Genomic DNA, 22,779 nt, shown 5'->3' on the forward strand with positions numbered 1-22,779 from the left:
TTTTTGGGTCTGGGTTACCTCACTCAGGATAGTGTGTTCTATTTCCATCCATTTGCATGCAAAATTCGAGAAGTCATTGTTTTTTACCGCTGAGTAGTATTCTAATGTGTATATATTCCACACTTTCTTCATCCATTCTTCCATTGAAGGACATCTAGGTTGTTTCCAGGTTCTGGCTATTACAAATAATGCTGCTATGAACATAGTTGAACAAATGCCCCTGTCATATGATCGGGCCTCTCTTGGGTATATTCCCAAGAGTGGCATTGCTGGGTCCAGGGGTAGGTTGATCACCAGGGAGATTCTTAACCTGCGTCTGTGTTGGGTGGGAGAATCATGGCGACTGCCTGACTTGGCTTTCTTTTTCCCAAAATTCTGTTCAGTGTACTCTGCCTACCTAATTTTCTGTCCTATTAAAGGGCCAAGGGCAGTTTCTTTATTTAACCAATAAAATCAACACAAAACAGAAGACTCTCCCCCATCACAAGTACATTTGCAACTAAGTATTGTTGGGCATAGCAATTAAAGTAAAATTCTCTGTGAGCTTTTATAATTCAGAAGTTATAAATACAGGTAAATTTTTTCAGTGTATATTGCCCATAGAAATAATTCCTATAATTGATTTGATTTCATTTGTTTATATGCCAGCATACATATGAGCAAAAAGTTTTAAAGAACAAAATAAAAATTAATAGTGTAAACTCACTGAACCTTTTCTAAAGCACTGTTTTCTCAGATATTACCAGAACTGTGTTTATCTCTGCTTTATATGAGAGATATAAAAGCGCTAGGATAAAATGTAGCTTAATACAATATCTCACTAATAATTTGCAGAACTGTCCCCCTCAGACTACACACACACTGTAGATGGTCAGGGAAGGGAAAAGACAGCCTGTCCTGTCCAGCTTGGATCAACTGAATTCACACTGGCAGGGCACTGAGTAACGGGTGGTCCAGCTACTGGGCCTCCCATCACATAATCTGCATGTTAACAGAGAAAAGTCACAGTAGGTGCCATATGGGCCAGATTAAACCCAACAGCCATTTAAAATCAAATCTTGAAAGTAACTCAAACTTAAGACTGTTTCCTACAAGCAATCTGAGTACAAGCTGAACAGTGGTTCTCACATTCTTCTTGCTGGAATCAGCATGAGGCTGCAATAGTACCACTATTTATGCAGCACCGTTTCTAAGGATATAACCAATGGGGATATGAACTGGTTTATGATTGGAGGAAGAAGACACACAGTCATATTCTGGGTGTATATGATAGTCACATGTATTAAGACCATGGTTAAGTACCTAGAAAACAAAAAAAATACTATAATTAAAATGTTTTAGTAGGATATTCTATAAAAATATTTAAAAATTAGTAGCTTTTATCCATATTATCAACTTGAAATACAGAAGTGAGACACACCTAGTTTATTATAGCAGGAACATGAAAAAGTTTAATGTAGAGAGCCTTGGAGCGCATGAGGAAAACAGTACACACACAAGACAGAGAGCAGTAAAATCTGACCCCCAGGAAACCTGCCAGGCCCCACTCTGAGCTTATGCTATGTATCCATTTTCCCTCACAACAAAGTGCTGCTTGCTTTCTCTGGAGCCCACAAAAGATTATAGATTTGTCTTACACGATAGAGATCTCCATTGTATTCTTGGATGGGATGCCTTAACATCATAAAATAGCACTTTTTTCTTAAAAAAATTGGTAAAAATCTCTTTTATTTTTAACCAGATGAGTCACCTTACGGTTCTTATGGAGGTTAAGTGTCTAGGAATAACCAAATCATTATTAAAGAAAGCGGAGTAGCGAATTAGTGAGTAGCCCTTGCTCTATAACTTTTACTTTGGTGGAAAATGCTGGTGCTGATAATTAGCTGTGACACTGGCAGAAAACAGTAAGACCTTTTGATACAAGGCACAATAATAATTTCCCGAAAATATACAGATATTTGAGTGAAGTCTTAAAGGAATTGAACCAGGGCTGACCTAGAAGCCTTCTACCAAGGACCAGCTCTGGTGTGGGAAGTCCTTCTGTATATGTGTTGCTTTTATTGGTTAATCAATAAAGAAGTTGTTTTGGCCTGTGATAGGGCAGAATAGAGCAAGGTGGTAGAGGTGGAGGGGAGACTAAACTGAATGCTGGTAAGAAGAAGGTGGAGTCAGTGAGATGCCATGTAGCTGCAAGAGGGGAAAGATGCAAGCTGCCAGCTGGAACTTTGCCAGTAGGCTACCAGTGTCATGGCAAAATACAAAATAATGGAAATGGGTTAACTAGATGTAAAAGCTAGCTAGCAATACGCTTAAGCTATTGGCCAAACAGTATTGCAAATAATATAGTTTCTATGTGATTATTTCATGGTCTGGGCAGCCAGGAACGAACAAGCAACCTCCCCAGCACAGCTCTCCTAGTATTCACATCTAGATGCTTCACAGCTGTGAAGGGGAAAAGCAAACAGTAGTCATGCCCAGCTGTAAAGCCTTGGACCCTGACAATGACCAGTCTGTGGCTTTGGACAGTGAGTTAGTGTGCTCTCTGGACCTAAGCTCCTCAAATGTGGGTGGAGATAGTTCTCAGTGTTCTATTTAACTTTGTTAAAGTAATCATAAGATGTACCTAGTTCATAAATGTTATAGTCATTATTATAGTTAATAAGTTTATCAAATATTGATTGAATACTCAGTTGGTACCTGTGATGAAAATAGGCATATTATTAAACATCTACTGTTACTTAACCATCATTACATAGTAATGAATAGATGGATAATGGATAAAACAGAGTCTCTACCTCTTAATGCCATAATTTTATTATTGACTATTATTTATTAAGGTTTGAGGATGACATTATAAACATTAAATTTTTATATATTTTACTTTTAAATACAGGACATCCTGTATTATGAGCAACTTAAGACCAATGTGATACAGCATGACCTTTTGGTGGACAGTCTAATTTATAAAGTAAGTCAAAGTATTCATGGTTTTCCATTTCATCAGTGGCATTTACAGTGAAAAGCTTTCTCCCTGCAGGACAAAAGTACATATTAAACTTGAAAATCAGTTTGAGTGACTGTGTGATAGTACATGTCTAGGATGCCTGTACCCTAAATCCAGTTCAGGGTCATGCTTGGATTTTTAGTGAGTTTGAAACTAACCTGGGCTTCATGAGACCTTGTCAGAAAAAAAGGGAAATGAAAGTAAGGAAGGAAAGAAGGCAAGGGAGGGAGGAAATAACAGATGTGATCATTGTACCTGTGAAGTTGAGGCTGGTTTCCCAAGCTTGAGGTCTGCAGGCAGTGTTGTCTTCTTTGAGGGAATTGTTCTTATGTCCTTTTCCTAGCCCTTTCATGTTTTTGTGAAGAGAAAAAAAATTGGCCATTTTAAATTCAAGTCTTCCGCACAAAGAAAGTGGAAAACAACTAAAATTAAAACAAGACTATAATATTTTAATCCTATTTATCTCATAATTATTTAGGACTTATTGTATATTTTTCTTTGTAATAAAGCTATTTTAAATTATGTGTATGTGTCTTCATATGGGAGTGTGCACATGAAGCAGATGCCCCCAGAGTTACAGGTGGTTGTGAGCTGTCTGAAGTGAGAAAACTTGAATCTTCTGCAAGAGTGGTTCTGTACTTTAAGTGGTTATGTAATACACACTTCTTTAATCTTGTAAATATGTGCTCAAGTATATCTCAACTTAATAAGTACCTACTCAAAAATGTAGTAGGGATACATTGAGTAGTTGGTGCCAGGAATTATACTGTAAATATAAACATTTCCCCTGGAATGATTATGGTTCAAGAAATGTGTGGGAAAGGATAATAAATCTCTTCCCTGAATTGAACTCTTGGATTCTTTTATTTATACTAGCTTCTCCTCACCTCCCCAACAACTACTTTGTAGCTGTAACCTCTAGTTCTATTGTTTACTCTAGCCTGCCAGTTATACCAATGTTTCTCATTCTTTTTTATCACATTCCCAAGGAAAAGGCTTAATTAATCTCTAATAAGAATTAACGACAATCAGTAGGATTCTCTTGGGTGAGGATATGTATTGGCATTCCACAAGCCTCTCTCTGTAAGACATCATCGTTACCCCTGAGACCTTTGGCTCACAGTCAGTCTCACCTTTGCTGAGAAGGAACTGCTTTACCTTCCCCATGGAACCTCTGATAAGTGATCCATTTCTTTCCCTGTGCTCTGTAGTTTCAGGTGTTCTCCAGAGCTATTCATGACTTATTCCATCCGTCCCTTGACTTCGGTTTGGTTCAGCTGCTTAGCTGATTGTTCTAGACTGTTTCAGCAGTATAGTCATGGATCAGTTTAATCCATCATTGTGATTTTTCCATATTTTTATTACATATTTATTCTTTTCATTGATATAGTAGATTTTTTTATGTATATGGATGTTTTGTTTGCATGTACATTTGCACACCAGAAGAGGGCAACAGACCCCATAGGGCTAAGTTATAGACAGTTGTAAGCCTCCATGTGGGTACTTGGAATTGAACTTAAGACCTCTGGAAGAGCAACCAGTGCTCTTAATCACTGAACCATCTCTCTGACTGATAGAGTAGACTTCTTGAAGATAAACATTGTCTTTATTTTCTTTGTGTTTTGATTTTGGTGTCCTTCATTCTGATCATCCTTATCTGCTGTCTCGTAGTCTGTAAAGATTTGTCACTTGTATTGGTTTAATAAAATGCTGATTGGCCAGAAGCCAGGCAGGAAGTATGGGTGGGGTAACCAGAACAGGAGAATTCTGGGAAGAGGAAAGGCTCATTCTACAGTCATCACCTAGACACAGAGGAAGCAAGACGAGAATGCCCCACTGATAAAGGAAATGAGAAGCTATGGATTTATTCTGGGTTAAGAAGAAAAATCAGGTTTGATCAAGGAAGATCCCCTGAAAAAATCTCCAGTAGGAACAGATGGCCCAGATGATCTAACATTTCAGAGGACCTCTGTTGGAATTTCCTCTGAATTCTACATCTAGAACAACCTCAAGACTTCTGGCTGAGATGATCAAGCCTCACAGAATATTTCAGTCTGGACTTGACCATAATCCTAAATTTTCTTTATTCCCCCATAAGATTATCAGTACCCCCAATCAGCAGGAAGTAGCCTAGAAAACTATGCCCACATTCCCCCCCCCAAAAAAAATGGATTATAGATGTTTGTCAAGTCTTTGTTTAGAGTGTTGGCTACAAGTTGTTATGGATAATGATCAGTAAAAAAAAAAAAAGCTAAACAAAGATTAGATTGTTTTGGAAAAAACAAATGGGGGTATTGTGGGAAAATGGTCTTGTGTCCTGTAAAGATTTGTCACTTGTGTTGGTTTAATAAAACACTGATTGGCCAGTAGCTGTGCAGGAAGTATAGGCAGGGTAGCCAGAACAGGAGAATTCTGGGAAGAGGAAAGGCTCAGTCTACAGTTGCCATCCAGACACAGAGGAAGCAAGAGAGAATGCCTCAGTGATAAAAGGTACCAAGCTACATAGCTAACACAGACAAGAATTATGGGTTAATGTAAGATTAAGAGTTAATAAGAAGCCTGAGCTAATAGGCCAACCAGTTTATAATTAATGTAAGTCTCTGTATGTTTCTTTAGGACTAAATGGCTGTGGGACTGGGTGGGACAGAAACCTCTGTCAACAGTGATCAACCAATGAGTACTTGTTGAATTGATTATATAGTGAGTTCAATAGAATCTGCATCTTTTGGGTGTAGAGGACCTTCAAGGTGTAGTGTATCTACTTAAGTATATACCTGAAGGGACCTTTCATCAACTCTTAGAGTTTGCTGAGCACTGTCTCAGAATCTGATGCTGTTCTTAGCACTTCCCATGCCTTTTGACATAAGTAGTAATGCAGCACTTCTTTATTTGGACTGCCAGCTTGCAAAAAAAAATGACCTGGAGACTTATTATTAGTTATAAAAGCTTGGCTATAGCTTAGGTTTGCTCCTAACTAGTTCTTATAACTTAAATTAGCCCATATCTTTTAGTCTGCATTTTTCCATGAGGCTCGTTTTCTCATCTTCACACTTCTCATCATGCTTCCTCTGCATCTAGCTGATGACGCCACCTTGGAGTTCTCTCTCTGCCCAGAAATACCACCTATATTTTCCTGCCTAGCTATTGGCCAGTCAAGTTTTTATTACACCAGTCACAGGAACACATCTTCACACAGTGTACAAATATCCCATAACATAGTAATCTACCCATTAACAGACATGGAGACTCAGCCTTCTGTTGTTACAGTGACAGTATATGAGATACTATTGTTGAAGAAGGAAAGGCTTACTTTACTGTATACTTCATACTATGGAGTCGTAGTGCTTTTTGGTCTGGGAAGTCAGTACCTCAGGGCAAGAGTCAAGGTAGAGCAAAGCTATTTGCCTCGTGGCAGCTAAGGTCCAAAAAAAGGGACAGAAAGTTACCAGGGTCCATATCTCCTCGAGTCACCTCTCAGTAACTGTACTTCTCTCACTGGGTACCAGCATTTAAAGTTCCAGCACTTCTCAGAAGTGCCTAAGCCTTTAACACAGACTTGTGGGGGTCATTTATCAAAGCACAGTGGCCTGGATTTGGAGCAGTGTAGCCAAAGTTATTCAGCTAGAAGTAGTGTAAGTGAATTAAACTCTTACTCAGATCTGGTGGAATGTTCATGCTTTTCACCCTGAAGTACACAATCAACATCTCAAATCACCATAAAACCTGTTCAGAGACAGTCTGGGGGGGTCTCTGAACCCCCCCCCCCCAGAGTTCAGTCTGGGGGAGATGCTGGTGTTTTGCTTTTTCTTTGAGCTATTGTTGGTTTGCTACTGGATAGGTCACCTATGTAATGATACATTGTATCACATCACAGAGAACTGCAATTGGGCCATTAGTTTCTGTTAATCATCATTGAGCCATCAAGCACATGTTTTGATGGCTTAGGTGTCAGACCCTGTGATGGAGCTAAGTGTATATAAAGCAAGGCACTGGAGATGAGAGAGCCAAAAGTCTCTTTGGGAGAGTAGAATTCTTTTAAGTAGTCTCAGAACAAGAAATGCACACAGCAGTATGTAAAGAAAGGACCAACATTCTATCCAGTAGATGACATGAACCATCCCTGAAGAATGAGTTCATGGGGCAGAAAGTCACAGTTAGCCCCCCAAGAGCAGGTGGTGATTTTCAAATGACCAATGACAAACACATAGGAGATGTTTCGAGAAATGGCTAAGTGTGTTAGCTGTGAGAGGTGAGGATGGAGGTTAGTCTGGGGGAGAGTGTACAATTGTAGCTGGGTGTGTGACCCTCTTGGTTTTTCTTTTCTAGCTTTAAGACATCTAGGAGGAGATTAACTGAAATAAATCTTAAGGAGTTTTAATGAAACTTTAAGAAATTAAATAATGTAGTACATATTTTGCTGAGTAAATATGTAATAGGAATAAAATCTAACCAGAAAATTCCTATAACATCACATAAAATATATAATTCATTGTAATCTTATTTCCAAATGTTGCATTTATTCTTTAGAGTTAGAGGCAGTTTCATTTGAGTAATTTTCAGTGCTTTGTAACTTTTAATTGCAGGATGTGAAGCTGACAGCAAGCAATGATGATTACTATTTTGTATTTGAAGATTATTTATATCAGGTAAGTTTTTAAGTTATCCAGATCTTTGTTTTAGATTCTCCAAGTTATAATACTTTAAAGATATTCTATAGTTAAATAAATCTTCTGAATTCCAAAGTGAGTTTCTGGGCTGCCCCTTTTGGTTAAATATGCTGCAGCCAAAATTTGCTATCAGGTCAGTTTCTATAGTTTTTGTTGGCACAAATTATAAAACTGGATGTCAACTTAATACTTAAGCAATCCCAAGATGTTTAGAGAATGTATTTTACATGATACTTTCTATTGGACACATTAATAAATACTTAAATGTTCTAAAACCAGTGTGGGGAATCATGATTATTCTGATCATTTTGACAGACACAAACTTCAAAACATCCATTAGAAATATTTCAGAGTACAGGCTAAATGAGAGATTGAAATTCGGGGTGTATAGACTCAAGATACATTGCACATTGATATATATAATTGTCAAAGAATAAATAAATATTTTTTAAAAATAAACATGTCAAAGAACTAAAGAATCCATTCTTGAATAAGTAAAGGAAGGTTGGATGACTTAATCAAGTAGATAAGGTCAATAAAGAGATGAAAATAAAACATAAATTCTAGAGTTGAAAAAATAAAATAACTGAAATGGAAAGTTCTCTGAGTGACTAAACAGTATATTTGAAAAATCAGTAAGTAATTAGTGAATTTGGAAGATAGATCAGTAGATAACTGAACAGAACTTGCTTTCCTTATCCAAAAGTTGAGTATTTTTAGGATTTTTAATATTACTCTCTGGCTGAGGTTTCCCCAGTATCATAGAATTCTAGATTTCCTTCTCCTATGGTTTAGTTCCTAATATAATGGATCCTTTCTGAACTGATTCCTAAGGAAAATATAGTAGTTAATTTTATACAAGCAAAGATATCATTTGAGCCAAGAAAACCCTGAAACATCTAAATTTCTCTGCTTATTAAAACGTTTAGTCTTTTTTATGCTGTTTAAATCACAAATACAAAACTTTATAACAGGACCAAGGGAATGGCTCTCTGAATAAAGTACCTGGGTGCAAGCTTGGGGCCTAGAGTTCTTATCCCCAGAACCCATGTACATCTTGGTGGGCATGTGGTCTGCCAGTCATTCCAGTTTTCAGAAGGCACAGACAGGGAGTAAATTGGCTAGCTAGACGAGCCTGTATTGTAGGTTCAAGTGAGAGACCCTGCCTCAATGACTCAGGTAAAGAGCAATTAAAGAGGACTTCTGGCATCAATCTTGGATCTTCATACACACGTGTACGTGCACACACATCCAGACACATATGAATGTGCACATGCATCTATACACATACATACATATATACCATACTACATTAAAAGTGTTATAACACCAAACCTATGGACATATCCATTACCATGTATCAACCAAGAGCCAACAATGTCATGATTTATAGTCTCTGACTGTTGTATTTCAATGTGTGATTACAGAGAGTGTAAATTTGACAAGCTTATCACATTTGGTGAATGAGGAGAGACCGTCAGTTTTAAGTTCCAACTGTAAAGTCTTTTGGTGGTGGTAACAGAAATTTTCTGGGTGACAAATTCACCTGCTGACAGAGTCAGTGAGCAAGGGTAACAATTTCTCCAGTTAATACCAGAATAACCCATAAGAGCATATCCATTCCACCCCCACATAAGTGACTTATATGTAAGAAACTTGAAAGTAAACAAGTCAGACAGGAACATCATTTTCAAGCAGTGCATGTGTTTGCCGAGAAAACCAGGACAATCTTTAGGGAATCCTCATGATCACCACACTGTAAACTACAGTTCCCTTAATGGCCCGCGGTCTAGGTGCTGAGGCAGGGCATTTTTATCAACATTTTGATTCAAATTCCATTCTTTTTAGGTTTTCCATAATTTTTCCCAACCACATCTCATGACTGCTGTTGCTATTGTACTTTATAAATAACACTAAATAAGAGTTATTATTAGCTATATGTGGGGCATAGCCTATCTCACGAATTTATGATAACTTTTCCATAACTGAATCCATTGACTATCGAGTCCCTCCTGTGTGCTCTGCAAACTCTGGCAATGGCTGTTCTGATCCCTGCTGATGTGTGTTTGATCCTTTAAAAGTCTCACTGCCATCTTTGTCTATTTGTGACAGGCTTGCCTCAATCAGCAGGGCCATCTGGTTCATCCATACTGTCTCATGTGGAAAGATGTCATTCTTTTTAAAGACTAAATTTTGGTCTATTGTGTAACATACTATTTTCTTTATTAGTTTTTCTAAATAAGTGTTGATATAGATCTTTATTCTCATTCTAATGAGAGGACACTTACAACACAGAGGTTTCTCTTTTAAGAAATTACTCAATTAAGGTTTTTTTTTACATAGTCAGGTATTAATAATTACTTTTTTCACTGGGCGATGGTGGCACAGGCCTTTAATCCCAGCACTCAGGAGGGAGAAGCAAGTGGATCTGTGAGTTTGAGGTCAGCCTGGTCTACAGAGTAAGTTTCAGGACAGCCAGGGCTGCATAGAAAAACCCTGTCTCAAAACAAAAAATACTTTTTCATTATGATATTTTAAAGCTATTTTATAAATAGTCCAATTACTTAAAACTTTATAAATAATTTAATATACTTACAGATGATATGGTTTTATACATAAAAGACCCTAAAAACTCTACCAGGAAACTTATACAGCTGATAACACCTTCAGCAAAGTAACAGGGTACACAATTAGCACAAAAAAATCAGTAGCTTTTCTATGTACAAATGACAAAAGGAAATCAGGATACCTTTCACAGTATCCTAAAATGACAACAATAAAACCCTTGGGACAACACCAGTCAAGCACATGGAAGACTTGTGTAGTAAAAACTTTAAGATACTCAAGAAAGAAATTGAATAAAACACCAGAAGATAGAAAAAACTCCCATGCCCATAGATTGGTAGGATTAATATTGTAAAAACGGCCATACTACCAAAAGCAGTCTACAGATTCAGCACAATCCCCATCAAAATTCCAACACAGTTTCAAAGAAACTGAACAATCTTCAACTTCATATGCAAACTCACACACATGCACACACACACATACACACACACAGAAAAAAAGAAAAAAACAGGATAGCAAAAGAATCCTAAATAATAAAAGAACTTATGCAGATATCACCATTACATATTTCAAGTTATACTACAGAGCTACAACAATATAAACAATATTGTACTTGCATAAAAACAGACATATTGACCAGTGAAATGGAATTGAAGACACAGACATAAGTCCATACACCTATGGACTTCTGAGTTTTGATAAAGAAGTCAAAAATATACACTGGAGAAAATACAGCATCTTCAACAACTGGCCACATCAGACTGAATGGCTGCATGTAGAAGAAAGAAAATAGATCCATATTTACCATCCTGCACAAAAGTCAACTCCAAATTGATCAAGTACTTCAGCATAAGACCAGATACCCTGAATCTGTCAGAAGAGGAAGAAGAGAATGGCCTTGAACTCATTGGCACAGAAAGGACATTCTAATCCCCATCACTTTTCCCTCTCAACCTCATGTGCTCTTCCTTAGAAAAACAAAATCAACAACAGCAAAACATTGAATCCAGTTGTGCAGCTTGTATGTGCATTGGTGGAGGACCATCTCCTGTAGAATGGATAGCCTGTCAGGGGTCACATTCCTGAAGAAAACTTTCCCTTTCTGTCAGTCATCAGGTGCCAATAGTTCCTCAGCTGGGCTGGGACTTCATGTCCCCCCCAAAAAAGGGATTTTTGTCTTATGTGGTCTTATGCAGGTCTTGCACACATTAGTCACAGCCACTGTGAGGTTATGTGCACAGCTGATCACGCCTCTTCAATTTCCTTGTTTTTCTTGGACTCTAGGCTATGAGATCATGAGCTTCCTTGTGTTTTGCCTGCTGGCATTGTCATCGGGCTTGGCTGATTTTTCACTGCTTCCTCTTCCCTAGTCTTATTCTGGAATCCCCAAACCATACTATCTGTCCTCCATTTTTTCTTTCTTTCCTTCTTTTGGACTGTGTACAGCACATACAGTAGTCAGTGTGATGTCATAGGTTCCAATGTCTGTTCATTTTAGTACTTTCTTTTTTTCTGTTTCACAAACCCATTATTTCCATTGCTTTATCTTCAGCTCTGGTGGATATATTGCACCTGTTCCAATCTGCCTTTGATCCTTCCAGTGAATTTTCATTTCAGTCTTTGTTTCTGTTTTGTGGTGTTTTTCTGAGTTCATTGTCTCTCAATTGGGGTTTCCATCTTGTTCAAATGGTCATTGTTTGTTTTCTCCACATATTTCTTTATGTGATCCTCTTTGAGATCATCATCTTAACCCCTAAACATTTAAATTTGCCATCAGATCTTTGTAGGGACAATTTCATTTAACTTTTTCATTTGAATGGCCCATATTTTCTCATTTCTTTGTATTTGTTCTTTATGATTTTTGTTGAAAACTGGATATTTGAGTATAATAATGTATCTCTGAAAACCATACTGTCTTCACCTCTTAGCCCATATTTTTTAGGTATCATTTGGAGGTTTTGTTGCTTTGATTTTTTGTAAGTTCTTTCCAAACTCAGCATGAGATACAACATTAAGGTCTCTTCAGAACTTTTCTGAGCCTACATTTTTACCTGGGCATGGAAGATTACCTTCTCAGTTTTTCCGTAGTCAGAGGCATTTGTTATAATGTCCTGTCTCCTAACAGGAGGAAAAGAGAATGGATCAGGGGTGGGAGCAGTCTGCTCTTTAAATCCAGGACCTTGACTTCAGCTAGAGAGCAGTGGAGGTATGTGTGACAGTGGACCCTTTTCCACCTCCACCCTCTGCCTCTGTACCACTCCAGGCAGATGCACTAGTCACCGGTCAGGGTTTAGGTGTCCAGAGTAGTGTGCAGTTCTACAGCGCAGCAAGGAAGGAGCTGTAGCTCCCACTGTGACAGGGAATTCCGAGTCTTATTTCTCTGTCTGTAAGGAACAGCAGGCATGCTGGAATTTTTTGGGACGTACACTAGAAGGAAGTAGCAATCATTACTAGAAAATTTAAATTTGGTTACTTACAAAGTAAGTAAAAATCATATTTGTATTGTGTGGCGTTATGCCTGGTAGTTATTTGCTTTATAAAAGTATTAAGAACATATACATGACTGCTTCTCAAGAGTAGGGAGAGGGTAAATGCTGCTGTGTTGTGAGGTGGCATTGACCATGTTAGCCACAATTTACCACTGGAGGTCCCCCTGAAAACTCCAAGGTGTCCACAGACTTCATGCTTCCCAGATAGCTCTGTGAGACATCGCTGTCTGCACGGTAGTTGTCTGGATAGGAAGACAGCGTCATGGCTTCCTGCTACTTCATTATCGTCGTAGAGTCCTCTTGATAGCTAATTCTTAGAACCGCATAAAACGTTCCATTGTTTGGGTTTGAGTTTTGAAATTGGGTCTTGCTATATAGCCCATGCTGTCCTAAAACTACTGATCCTCCTGCCTCAGCCGAATCTCAAGACTGCAGGGATGCCTGGCTCTTCAGGGTAACCTTATTCCCTTATTTAGATGAAATGCAGAGGATAAGATCCCAAGCTCGTACAACTATAAGGACCCCAAGCCTGTTCTATGTCCAAAACCCAGTAATTTATGAAAAATTTAAGGCAGGGAAGAGTGCTTTTCAAGCCATTCTTGAAGTTTTGTCATTTCATTAGTTAGAGAAAATGCAAACGGGAAGATTTTAGCACTTACATGTTAACCGTGTTGTCCCCATGGTACCCATCATTTCTTTTGTGGTTTTCATCACACAAATGACTTTTTTCTTAGAAACGTTGAGAAGAAATATACTTTGACATATTAAGAAAGCTTTCAGCCCAGGTAAACTGTTTGCAGACATTTTTGGTCTAACTCTGTGGTATAAATCTTCAGGTCGTATGAGTGCCTGGTTTCTTACAATTCTTCTAAATAATGGAGAGCCCTGCTGTGAGTAAGCTCACCTACTACATTTCAGTTTTCTTAATTTGTAAGTGACCACTACTGCCTTCTGAGTGTGCAGCCCAGCAGGTTTACGATGAACCTGGCAGCTCTGCTCATATCCCAGGGTTGCGCCCTGGTACGCACTGTCTATGCACTACCCCTGGCATTCTCACTTTACAGTCCCAGTGTTCCCCTCGGGCATCTCAGATGTCCTGCCTTCTCGGGGCTATGGGCAGCAGCGCCTCTATGGGATATATTTAAGCACAGTGCTTCTTCTAAAGTTACTGTGCTACCCCAGCCTGCTAAACTAAGGGGATGTTGATATAAACATTTCCGTTGGATTTTCCTTGGTTTATTTTTGGGTATTTTTGCCTTTATTCAGAGTTATCTTAGTTTATTATTTGTACTAGCTTACTTGAGGTTCTGAGACAGAAATCTAAGTGGTTTGATTTGCTCACACTTGTGGTATCCACAGGGTTGCATTATTTCTGGAAGTTCTGAAGGAGAGCCCATTTCTTTGTCTTTCCCAGCTTCTAGAATGACATTTATGCGTTGACTTACAGCTGGTTCCACCATTCTCAGAGGCAGCAGTAGACAGCATCATCAAGTCTCTCTCAGTGCCCTGCTGCCTCTGTCTTCTTTATAAAGATCACTATGATTATGTTGTGTCCAGTAATACAATCCTGGGTAATCTTGCCATTTACAGATTGTCAATGTAATGACATCTATAAGATCAATTTTTTAAAATAATTTTCGAGATTATAATTACATCATTTCTGCCTTCCTTTTCCTCCCTCCATGCCCTCCCCACAACTTGCTCTTTTTCAAATTAATGGTCTTTTTCTCTGCAGTTGTTTAACTTTCAAATATACTTATGTATTCTGAAATGCAGAAATACAACTCACTCAGTCCATATAATGTTATTTGTATTTGTGTGTTTCAGAGGTGACAGTTTGGCAGTAGATAACCAGTCAGTGTGCTTTTCCCAGGGAGGACTGCTTCTCCAGCTCTTAGCATCCTTGTTTGTCTGGAGTTCTTTGTCTAGGGTGGAGGTCTCATGGGTTTTCCCCCTTCCACATTTGCATGGCTCTTGGTCTCTTCCTTGGTCAGGTCATGTTTAGGCAGCTGTGTTGCTAAGATTTCATGGATGTAGCTTCGGATATTTCTAGAAGACACGGCCTCACAGCAAACTTTCAGCTCTTTACTAAACTTTCTGCCACTTTTTCAAAATGCCCCCTGAAGCCTTAGGTACAGGAGTTGTTCAGGAGACTCCCAAAGTATTTTAGGCTATTGCTGTTGCCCTTGGTTGGCCCAGAATTGGAAGGTAAGTCTTTATTGCTAAAGACAGCATGCACTTAAGATACAAGACAGAGGGCCCTGTGCTAGAACTGACCTGAGTGCCTCCTCCCTGAGTACCATCTTTAGGTGGCTGGTTAGGTTTCCAATACCAGGCTTGATTTCCCTATTGGTGAGCCAGCCTAAAGTCCAATTAGGCTACTAGGCTATGCAGACAAGTATTGCCTCCTTACTTAGGGTTATTGTGAAACAGGTGGAGACCATCATAACTGATCAGTTATGGACCCCAGTCCTAACTGACACATCTAGAACATAATTCCTGTGAATAAGGCTCAGGGATCATTGTGAAAGAAGGGACAGAAAGATTGAAAAGACAGAGGAAAGAGAGTTTGCTGTGAGATTGTGTCTCCTGGAAACCTGTCCGAGAGACTCCACCCATGAAGTCTCATCAATATGGCTGACTAAACGCAATGTTAAGTGTTTTCATTGTTAATATTTACAACCTAATATCCACTTTATGCCATTTGTATCCTAGAAAGGAAACATATTTCTTAGCATAACAGTGAGCGTATAATACCAGCATGCCTGTCTTAATGGAATTTACTGTTACTTACTCTTTAGTGTAGTGTTACTATTGAGTGCTAGGCATATGCCCACTGACACAAAGACAACTGTCCCCAACACCTGGCATTGATGCTCCACCTTCACAGCCCCAGAGCTCCCCTCTCCACTGCATTCCAGCTGTTCCGTTTCCTTCTCAGGGTTCTCTTCCCCAGTCAGCCACACACTAAGGTTCTCAACCCTTTTCAAGTGTTTGACCAAAGGGCACCTTCTCAAAAACCACTCTTTATGGACTGACAAGCCCTTCTCTGGGCCTCCTTTATCTTGTTCCTACGGGACTTGCCACCTAGTGTGCTATCTAATTTACTTTGGCACCACTCTTGCTGCTTGTTACATCCCTTCACCATAACTGAGAGCAAGGTTTGTTTGCATGACTTTCTTTTGATGTACCCCTACTTCATCCTGGCATTGTGCTTGGTGGATCATAAAAGCGAAAGAAGACAGTCAGCTGACTTAGAAATCTGCGCAAATTCTCAAAAGTGGAGTTTGAAGTGATAGACATAATTGAAAGGGACAGAAGGTTGACGAGGCGTAGGTCAGAATTATAGAAGTCCTATAAACATAAATATAGAAAAGTAGGGATCATTCAAAAGTATAATGCTTGAGTGTTTCCCAGAAGTGTAGATACAGTTTTAAGTTGAAGAAACACGGTAGCTGAGCGATATAAACAAATCCCTAATTAAATATTTCAAGGACAGAGACTAGCTAATATAGAAGACTAATAACAGTTTAGCAATAACTGTAGATAACATTTAAATAATGTGACATACCCAGGTACTGTTCTAAATACTTCCTGCATACCAATTAATCCCCACAATACACTTAGACCTTAGCATTGTTATTATATGCATTTTACATATACTTATAAGGACACAAATACTTAGAAGTCCAGTCACCTGCCCTTATCATCCAGTTAATAAGCTGTAGAGCTACAGTTGAAAGTCCAGCAAAATTAAGTCTAGATGGGTAACTGCCCTGCCACAAAGGGTCCAAAATCATTCCTCATTCTGTGCCCATTTTTCCTATGCAGTCCTCTTTGTGATGAGTCGGGATCCCAGGTCTTCTGAATGTTTTAACCTTCCTGAGGACTGGACTCCTGCCCCAAGTTTCAGGCTGGTGTCAACAGTCCAGCTGACGCTGTTCTATTGGGTTGGTCCTGATTGCACCCTCTCTGTTTTATTTCTTGATAGAGTTGCTGTGTGCCCCTGCTGACCGGGACAGTCAGCTTCTACCTGTATTGGGAAAACCTTTGCTTTGCCGCTGCCACACTTTCTGGGGATGGAGGCCCTCACCATTGTAGCACACCTATTAAGTCTGATTCCCAGTCCCTGTACCCCCTCGGTGCTTGTGTGTGATCACCCACAGGTGCCCTGTGTAGTTCTCATCTGTTAAGTTTCTCAAGGTGATTTTAGTCTCCAGATAAAACACAGGAAAATCATTACATAGTTAGCAACTTGCGTTTTCTGGTGTTTAAAGTTTGGGGACAAATTGGGGAAAATCCTCACGAGAATTGGCTGCCTCCATGAGCATTTAGTGTAAGTCTACCAACAGAGGGCGCTCTTTCCATTACAAAGAGCAGCCCCAAACTTAAGCCATCCCAGTCCAGGGCTTCCTCTGTATGAAATTATAATTAATTTAATGGTTACCAGTTGTTTTATAGCAGTGCTCATTGTTTATTTTTCTAATGTTATATCCAGGTATTACTTTGTTTTTCACGGGATACGTCTGTACTGGGTCATTTTGCATACAACAGCGCTTCACCACCGAAATCCTACATCAGAGGTAATGTTTTAATAATACTAAAGAGAAATTACTACAGACTTATATAATCGTTCCAAGAATGTTTGAATGGTTTATAACTTATATTGGTATTTCCAGTTTTTAAACTGAAAATTACTTCTGATTTCTCTACAATAGTAACGACTGTCTTTTCCTTTCAACGTCAGCACCCAGCAACAAATCCCAGATCGTCCTCCAGATCGCAGCTGCCTTTTTAGTCCTTGCCATCTCCTGCCTCCTCTGTCCCGTTTGCGCCAAATCTGTCGGATTTTCTTCTCTTCCCTACCCATGAACTCATCACAAGGATTCACCTTTTCAATTTTTCTTAACTTTCTTTTTGTGAATTAATCTTCGAATGTCTAGTCCTGCTAGGCTTAAAATGATGGCATAAAGAACGTGCTGCTCCCTTCTAACTTCTATCCTAGTGCTCTGTCCAACATGAGCTGCCTCAGGGTCCTGCCATCGCCTGGAGACTGAACTGACTTGAGCCCTTTTCTCTTTTTCCCTCATCACCGAGCACTAAAATCTCACTGCCCCATTGTCTGTTTATGTGTGACCCTTCTGCTGCTTCCATGGAGAAAGAACCCATTTACCCAGGATTTTCTTGCTGCCTGGTTGTTCCAGCTTTTGCCCTAGGTAGGGTAAACTCCATCATCTTGTGTTGGGTCAGGCTTTCCCAACATGGGGCTGAATGAATACATAACAACTTTCTTTCTTTTATCTAAAGAGAATGTTGGGGTAGGGAAATGGCTCAGTTGATAAGTTGTCTGTGGTGCAAACACGAGGCTCTGACTTTGGTTCCCAGTAAAGCCAGGCAGAGCAGTGTGCCGAAACTCTAGCACTGGGGTGCAGAGGCAAGTGGATCCCACTCATTGGTCAGCTAGCCTAGCTGAAGCTTCAGAAAATAAGGTGAAGGTGATTGGAAGATAATTGACTGTGATCTCTGGCCTCTACATGCAAACACACGCGCACACACACACACACACACACACACACACACACACACCTACATCCCATCCTGCACATAGAGTGATGATAAAATTGAATTACCTAGTGGACTAAAATGAGCTGTAATTTAAGACCCTCCACCTGCCATCTTAACCTCATCTTCTTTCCCTCCCTGATTATCTCACACTGTCTATATTCATCCTCGCCCTTCCAGAGCCCCAGTGCCTGAGAAACTTCACATTCCAGGCCCGCAAATTATAGGTCCTTGCTGACCTAGCCTGTCTCATGTCTGCCAGCCTATCATCAGTTCCCTCCCCGAGCACTGAAACCCTCAAGTCCATTTAAAAGAAGTCAGCAGTCCTATTCCGTCATTTGTGGTTTGGCCTGGGTTGTAGGCCATGGGGTGAGGACTGTACCCTGTATTTGCCATGTTTGTCTCAATGTCTACTGCTGTGATCACCTGTGTGTCCAGGTCTTCTTATTCCATTGTTTCTTCTCACAAAGATCAGTTTTGTGTGTCCCCACCTTAACCTAAGATGGCCACACTTTTTACTCTTCTCCCTGCCTTATACCCAATAAAAAAAAACCGTAATAAATTTTAATTCAAATCCCAATGCAAAAATCAATGTCTTTTTAGTAAATGCAGAGTTGCTCAGAAAACTGTCAAGCTGAAAGCCCCCTGTCTTCATTAGGGTTAGTATTGCTGCGAGGAGACCATGACAAAGGCAGTGGCTTATGTGTCCATATTACAGTTCATCATCAAAGGAAGTGAGACAGGAATTCAAACAGGGCAGGAACCTGGAGACAGGAGGTGACACAGAGGCCACTGAGGAGTGCTCCTTATTGGCTTGCTTTTCAGGGCTTGCTCTGTCTGCTTTTGTATAGAACCCAGGACCACCAGGCCCAGGGATGGCGCCACCCACAGTGGACTGGGCCTTCTCCAGTCAGCCACTAATTTAAAAAAAAAAATGCCCTACAGGCTTGTCTATTTACAGCCTGGTCTTATGGAGGCGTTTCCCCACCTGAGGTTTGATCCTTTTGGATAACTTGGCTTGTGTCAAGTTAACATGAAACTAGCCAGCTCCCCACCTCAAGTTACTCAGTGGATGATGGGAAAGTGAGCAGCTCTTGAACATCACAGAGAAGGACTGTCCCAGAACAATGCTGTTTTCAACCATCCGTCCTTTTTCTCTATCACACAAACTGTGTTGGGAGTCAGGATACATGACTGTTACACAGTTGACGATATTTAGTTTTGGCCAGGTGTGGTAGTGCACACCTTTAATCCCAGCACTCAGGAGGCAGAGGCAGGCAGATCTGTGTTTGGGGCCAACGTGATCTACAAAGCGAGTTCTAGGACAGCCAAAGATACAAAGAGAAACTCTGTCTTGAAAAAAAAAAGATATTTAGTTTTGAACTCTTAGCACATTTTCTAAAAGTACAAGCTAATGGGATATGGCAAGACATCAGACTTGCTTTACTGAGCAGTGTTTTTAAGTTTAGAAAAGCAATTGGATGCTGATAAATTATTTTCAAGTGCTTAAGGAAATTGAAAGCAATGTTTAAGCAATATTATTGATTTTAATTCCTTTTAATTCCTAAAAGGCTTTGTTGGTGTCAGACACATGGCTGACAGATTTTCAACTAATTCCATATCAAGAAAGAAAATAAAGTTAGACTGTGGTTATTCTTAAAACTCCATTCATTATCCATTTGTTATTAGGACATTCACAGAATGTTGGTTTTTTGTTTTTTTTTTTAACTAGGTGGTGGCAGTGCATGCCTTTAGTCCCCAGCACTTGTGAGGCAGAGACAGAACTCTCTTTGAATTCAAGGTCTAAAATGCAAGTTCCAGGATACCAGGTCTACACAGAGAACTCTGTCTCAGAAAAACAAAAACAAACCCAGCAAACTCTGTTTGACCATCTGTGGCTTTCTCTTACAGGAAAGCTAGGACTGGAAGAATACGCTGTCTTTTATCCACCGAATGGTAAGTGTTGCTCTGCTTCCACTGGAAGGAAATGGGGCAATGACTGCTTTTGTTCTGGACTTGTAACTTCTCATTCTGTCCTTAAAATGGAACACAAAGTATCACCTAAAATATTCCTTCCTTCTGTAAAAGGTATATTTTAGTGACTTTGTCCATGTTTGTGTAGTTTAATGCCAAACTGAGCATGTCCTCTCCAGCTGTTCTTGGAGCCAACAGATTTGTGAGAAGCTGAGTCAGCGCAAACGCCCAAGTCTGAGATGTGTAGTTTTCCTTGAGCAACACTAACTAGCTCAACCAGGGCTTGCACTTTGTGTTATCACCACAGGGCTGCAGTCAGGAAAACAACTGCCCTGTCTGCATCAGCAGCCAGTCAGGTATTTATGAAATACAAATTTGTGAAGAGAATCATTGAACTAGCTGAGACATGATTGCACAGGACCCAGTATTTACTATTTAGACATTCAGTATACAGGTCTTCTAGAAAGCATAGAAACGTGGCGTAGAGTTGTCCTTATCCTGCTGGTATTACGCTACACCCTGAAGAACTTTTGCTTTAGAGGAATTAAGAGCTTGGGCATTGTGACCAACTCACCCTCTGACCTTGGTGAAGTTCCGTGACTTCCCTGACGTGACTCTCACCAGCTTGGCATCTGGATAACGATCACTTGAGGTGTGCTATGAAAACAGGAGCACAGGGCCCAACGTAGTGGGTGCAGAAGACAAAGCCATCACGTCTGTGTTTAGCAGTGTCCAGCGCTATCTGAAAGCCAAGCGTGGCTCTCCTGCCTGTTCCGTCTGGTACTGTTGAGCTCTGTGGCTCCTGGCAGCCTTGTTTCTTTGCTCTTATTTTGTCTTCACACATTTCCCCGACTTTCCATCTGCTTTCGTGGATCAACTTGTTAATTACTAGAACCTCTCCCTCTAGTTCTGCCCTCTTCTGTGGCTGTCCCAAGCTTGGTACCACCCAACTTAGTATATTATTTTCCTTTGCCCCTCAGGACAAAACCAAAATTGAAATAACAAGCAACCAACCTGTACCTGTCTCAGTTAACTGCCATTTTCATCTACCCAGTTACTCAAGGCCTGAAACCTGGAAGTCATCCTGGATCCTGTCTTGCCCTGCCCCACCTATGTCTCCAGATTCTTTCACTTTCACCTGGGGCTATCTCTTCCCCACTCTCCCCTCCGCCTTGCCCTCCATCTGACCCTGCTGTCTCCAGGAACTATAATGGCCATCTATACTGCTGCCTCTTCCTCACCTTTTCTAGTTTTTGGGTTTTGCCTCTGCCATCTCAATTATACCTCCAAAATGAAAGCCCGAGGATTGCTGTTTTTCTTAAAGTTTCCTAAAGTTGCTGAAAAGTTTAGCACCCAGGCTTCTCAGTATGACACAGATCGTGGTACCCCTGGAATCTGGCCCCTGTACATTTGACTCCCTAGCTTCATATATTACCATTTCCCATATTACTTTTTAAAACTTAATACCACTATCCAGCTGTTTATTCTCACACACAGCCACAGTCTCTGCCATGAGCTCCGTGCTGCTTTCCATCCCATGCCCAGCACCGTTTCCCGCTTAGGACAGACCATCAGCCTTTCTTCCCTTGGCCATCGAGGAGGCTCAGTTCAGACATAATCCTGCTGGGGTGCATCATTAAGTCCCTCATAGGGCCCAAGAGAGTGTTAAGGGCCCTTCTCTTGGCTTTCATGTACCAGGGCAGAGAACGTTGGCATCTCTCAACTTCAGCTCCCTCTCAATGGTGCAGACCTCTGAAGGTCCAGGACTGTATTCTTGTTTCATCATTGCCCTTCTAGTATCTCGCAGGTAGTATTGTTGCAGCTTGTTTACTTGAACTAAATTAGATGTGTTTTAATTTTAATATCTGTGTAGACATAATTTTTTTATCCTTCATCCCAGGGACTTAATTTTCCAATAACTTTTTATATTTAAGAAATAGAAAATCAGAAAAAAAAATAAAATGTCTCTAAGTAGCTGAAAAAAAGTGTTCATAGACTCAAGTTAACGGGAGGCATTGTTTAAAAGATTAAACACATGCCTGACACATGTCAGAACTAAAATGTAAAGACCTCAGACAATAAAACTTTATACAGGAGCACTCCAGGAAACCATCCTGGGACTGATTCATATAAAAGCCAGGAACTCTCTGATCTTTACAAGGTTGTAACACATTGTAATTTCAGCTCCTTCGTGTATGTGGGTGGTACTGGGTGCTAACCCTGTGTCACGTATACTAGGCACATGTTCTACCACTGGCATTATCTCTAGCCCTACGATAAGATCTTTAAAAATCATTTTGAGACATACGTACATACAGTCACAGCTATAATTTAGGAGCAGTTGTGGCTGCATCAGCTAATATCTTCTGAACTATACTAAGCAAGACAGAATTATGTTAAGTATATTGGATGTATTATCTCATGAAATCCTAATAATAACGCTGTAATACAGATATTACTGTCATTCAATTTACAGAAAAAGAAACTGAGGCACAAAAGGCTAACCTACCCAGCT

The 22,779-nt window shown here is 40.0% G+C and overlaps 1 protein-coding gene across 4 annotated transcripts in view; it reads left to right on the forward strand.

Moving 5' to 3' along the window:
* The window catches only part of Tbc1d19 (TBC1 domain family member 19), a 108,016-nt gene that overhangs the window by 51,234 nt on the left and 34,003 nt on the right, over nt 1–22,779 (forward strand). For 3 of the 4 annotated variants that reach the window (XM_050150220.1, XM_050150223.1, XM_050150221.1), the window contains 4 exons: nt 2,894–2,968; nt 7,588–7,650; nt 17,227–17,311; nt 20,202–20,246. In XM_050150220.1, coding sequence (XP_050006177.1) covers nt 2,894–2,968; nt 7,588–7,650; nt 17,227–17,311; nt 20,202–20,246 — 268 coding nt within the window. The remainder of the gene's footprint in view (nt 1–2,893; nt 2,969–7,587; nt 7,651–17,226; nt 17,312–20,201; nt 20,247–22,779) is intronic. The other variant, XM_050150222.1, reaches the window with a different exon arrangement.

The sequence above is a fragment of the Alexandromys fortis genome, unplaced genomic scaffold (assembly GCF_014885135.2).
Source record: "Alexandromys fortis isolate MF-2015 unplaced genomic scaffold, M_Fortis_MF-2015_v1.1 scaffold_0, whole genome shotgun sequence".
Classification (NCBI taxonomy): domain Eukaryota; kingdom Metazoa; phylum Chordata; class Mammalia; order Rodentia; family Cricetidae; genus Alexandromys; species Alexandromys fortis.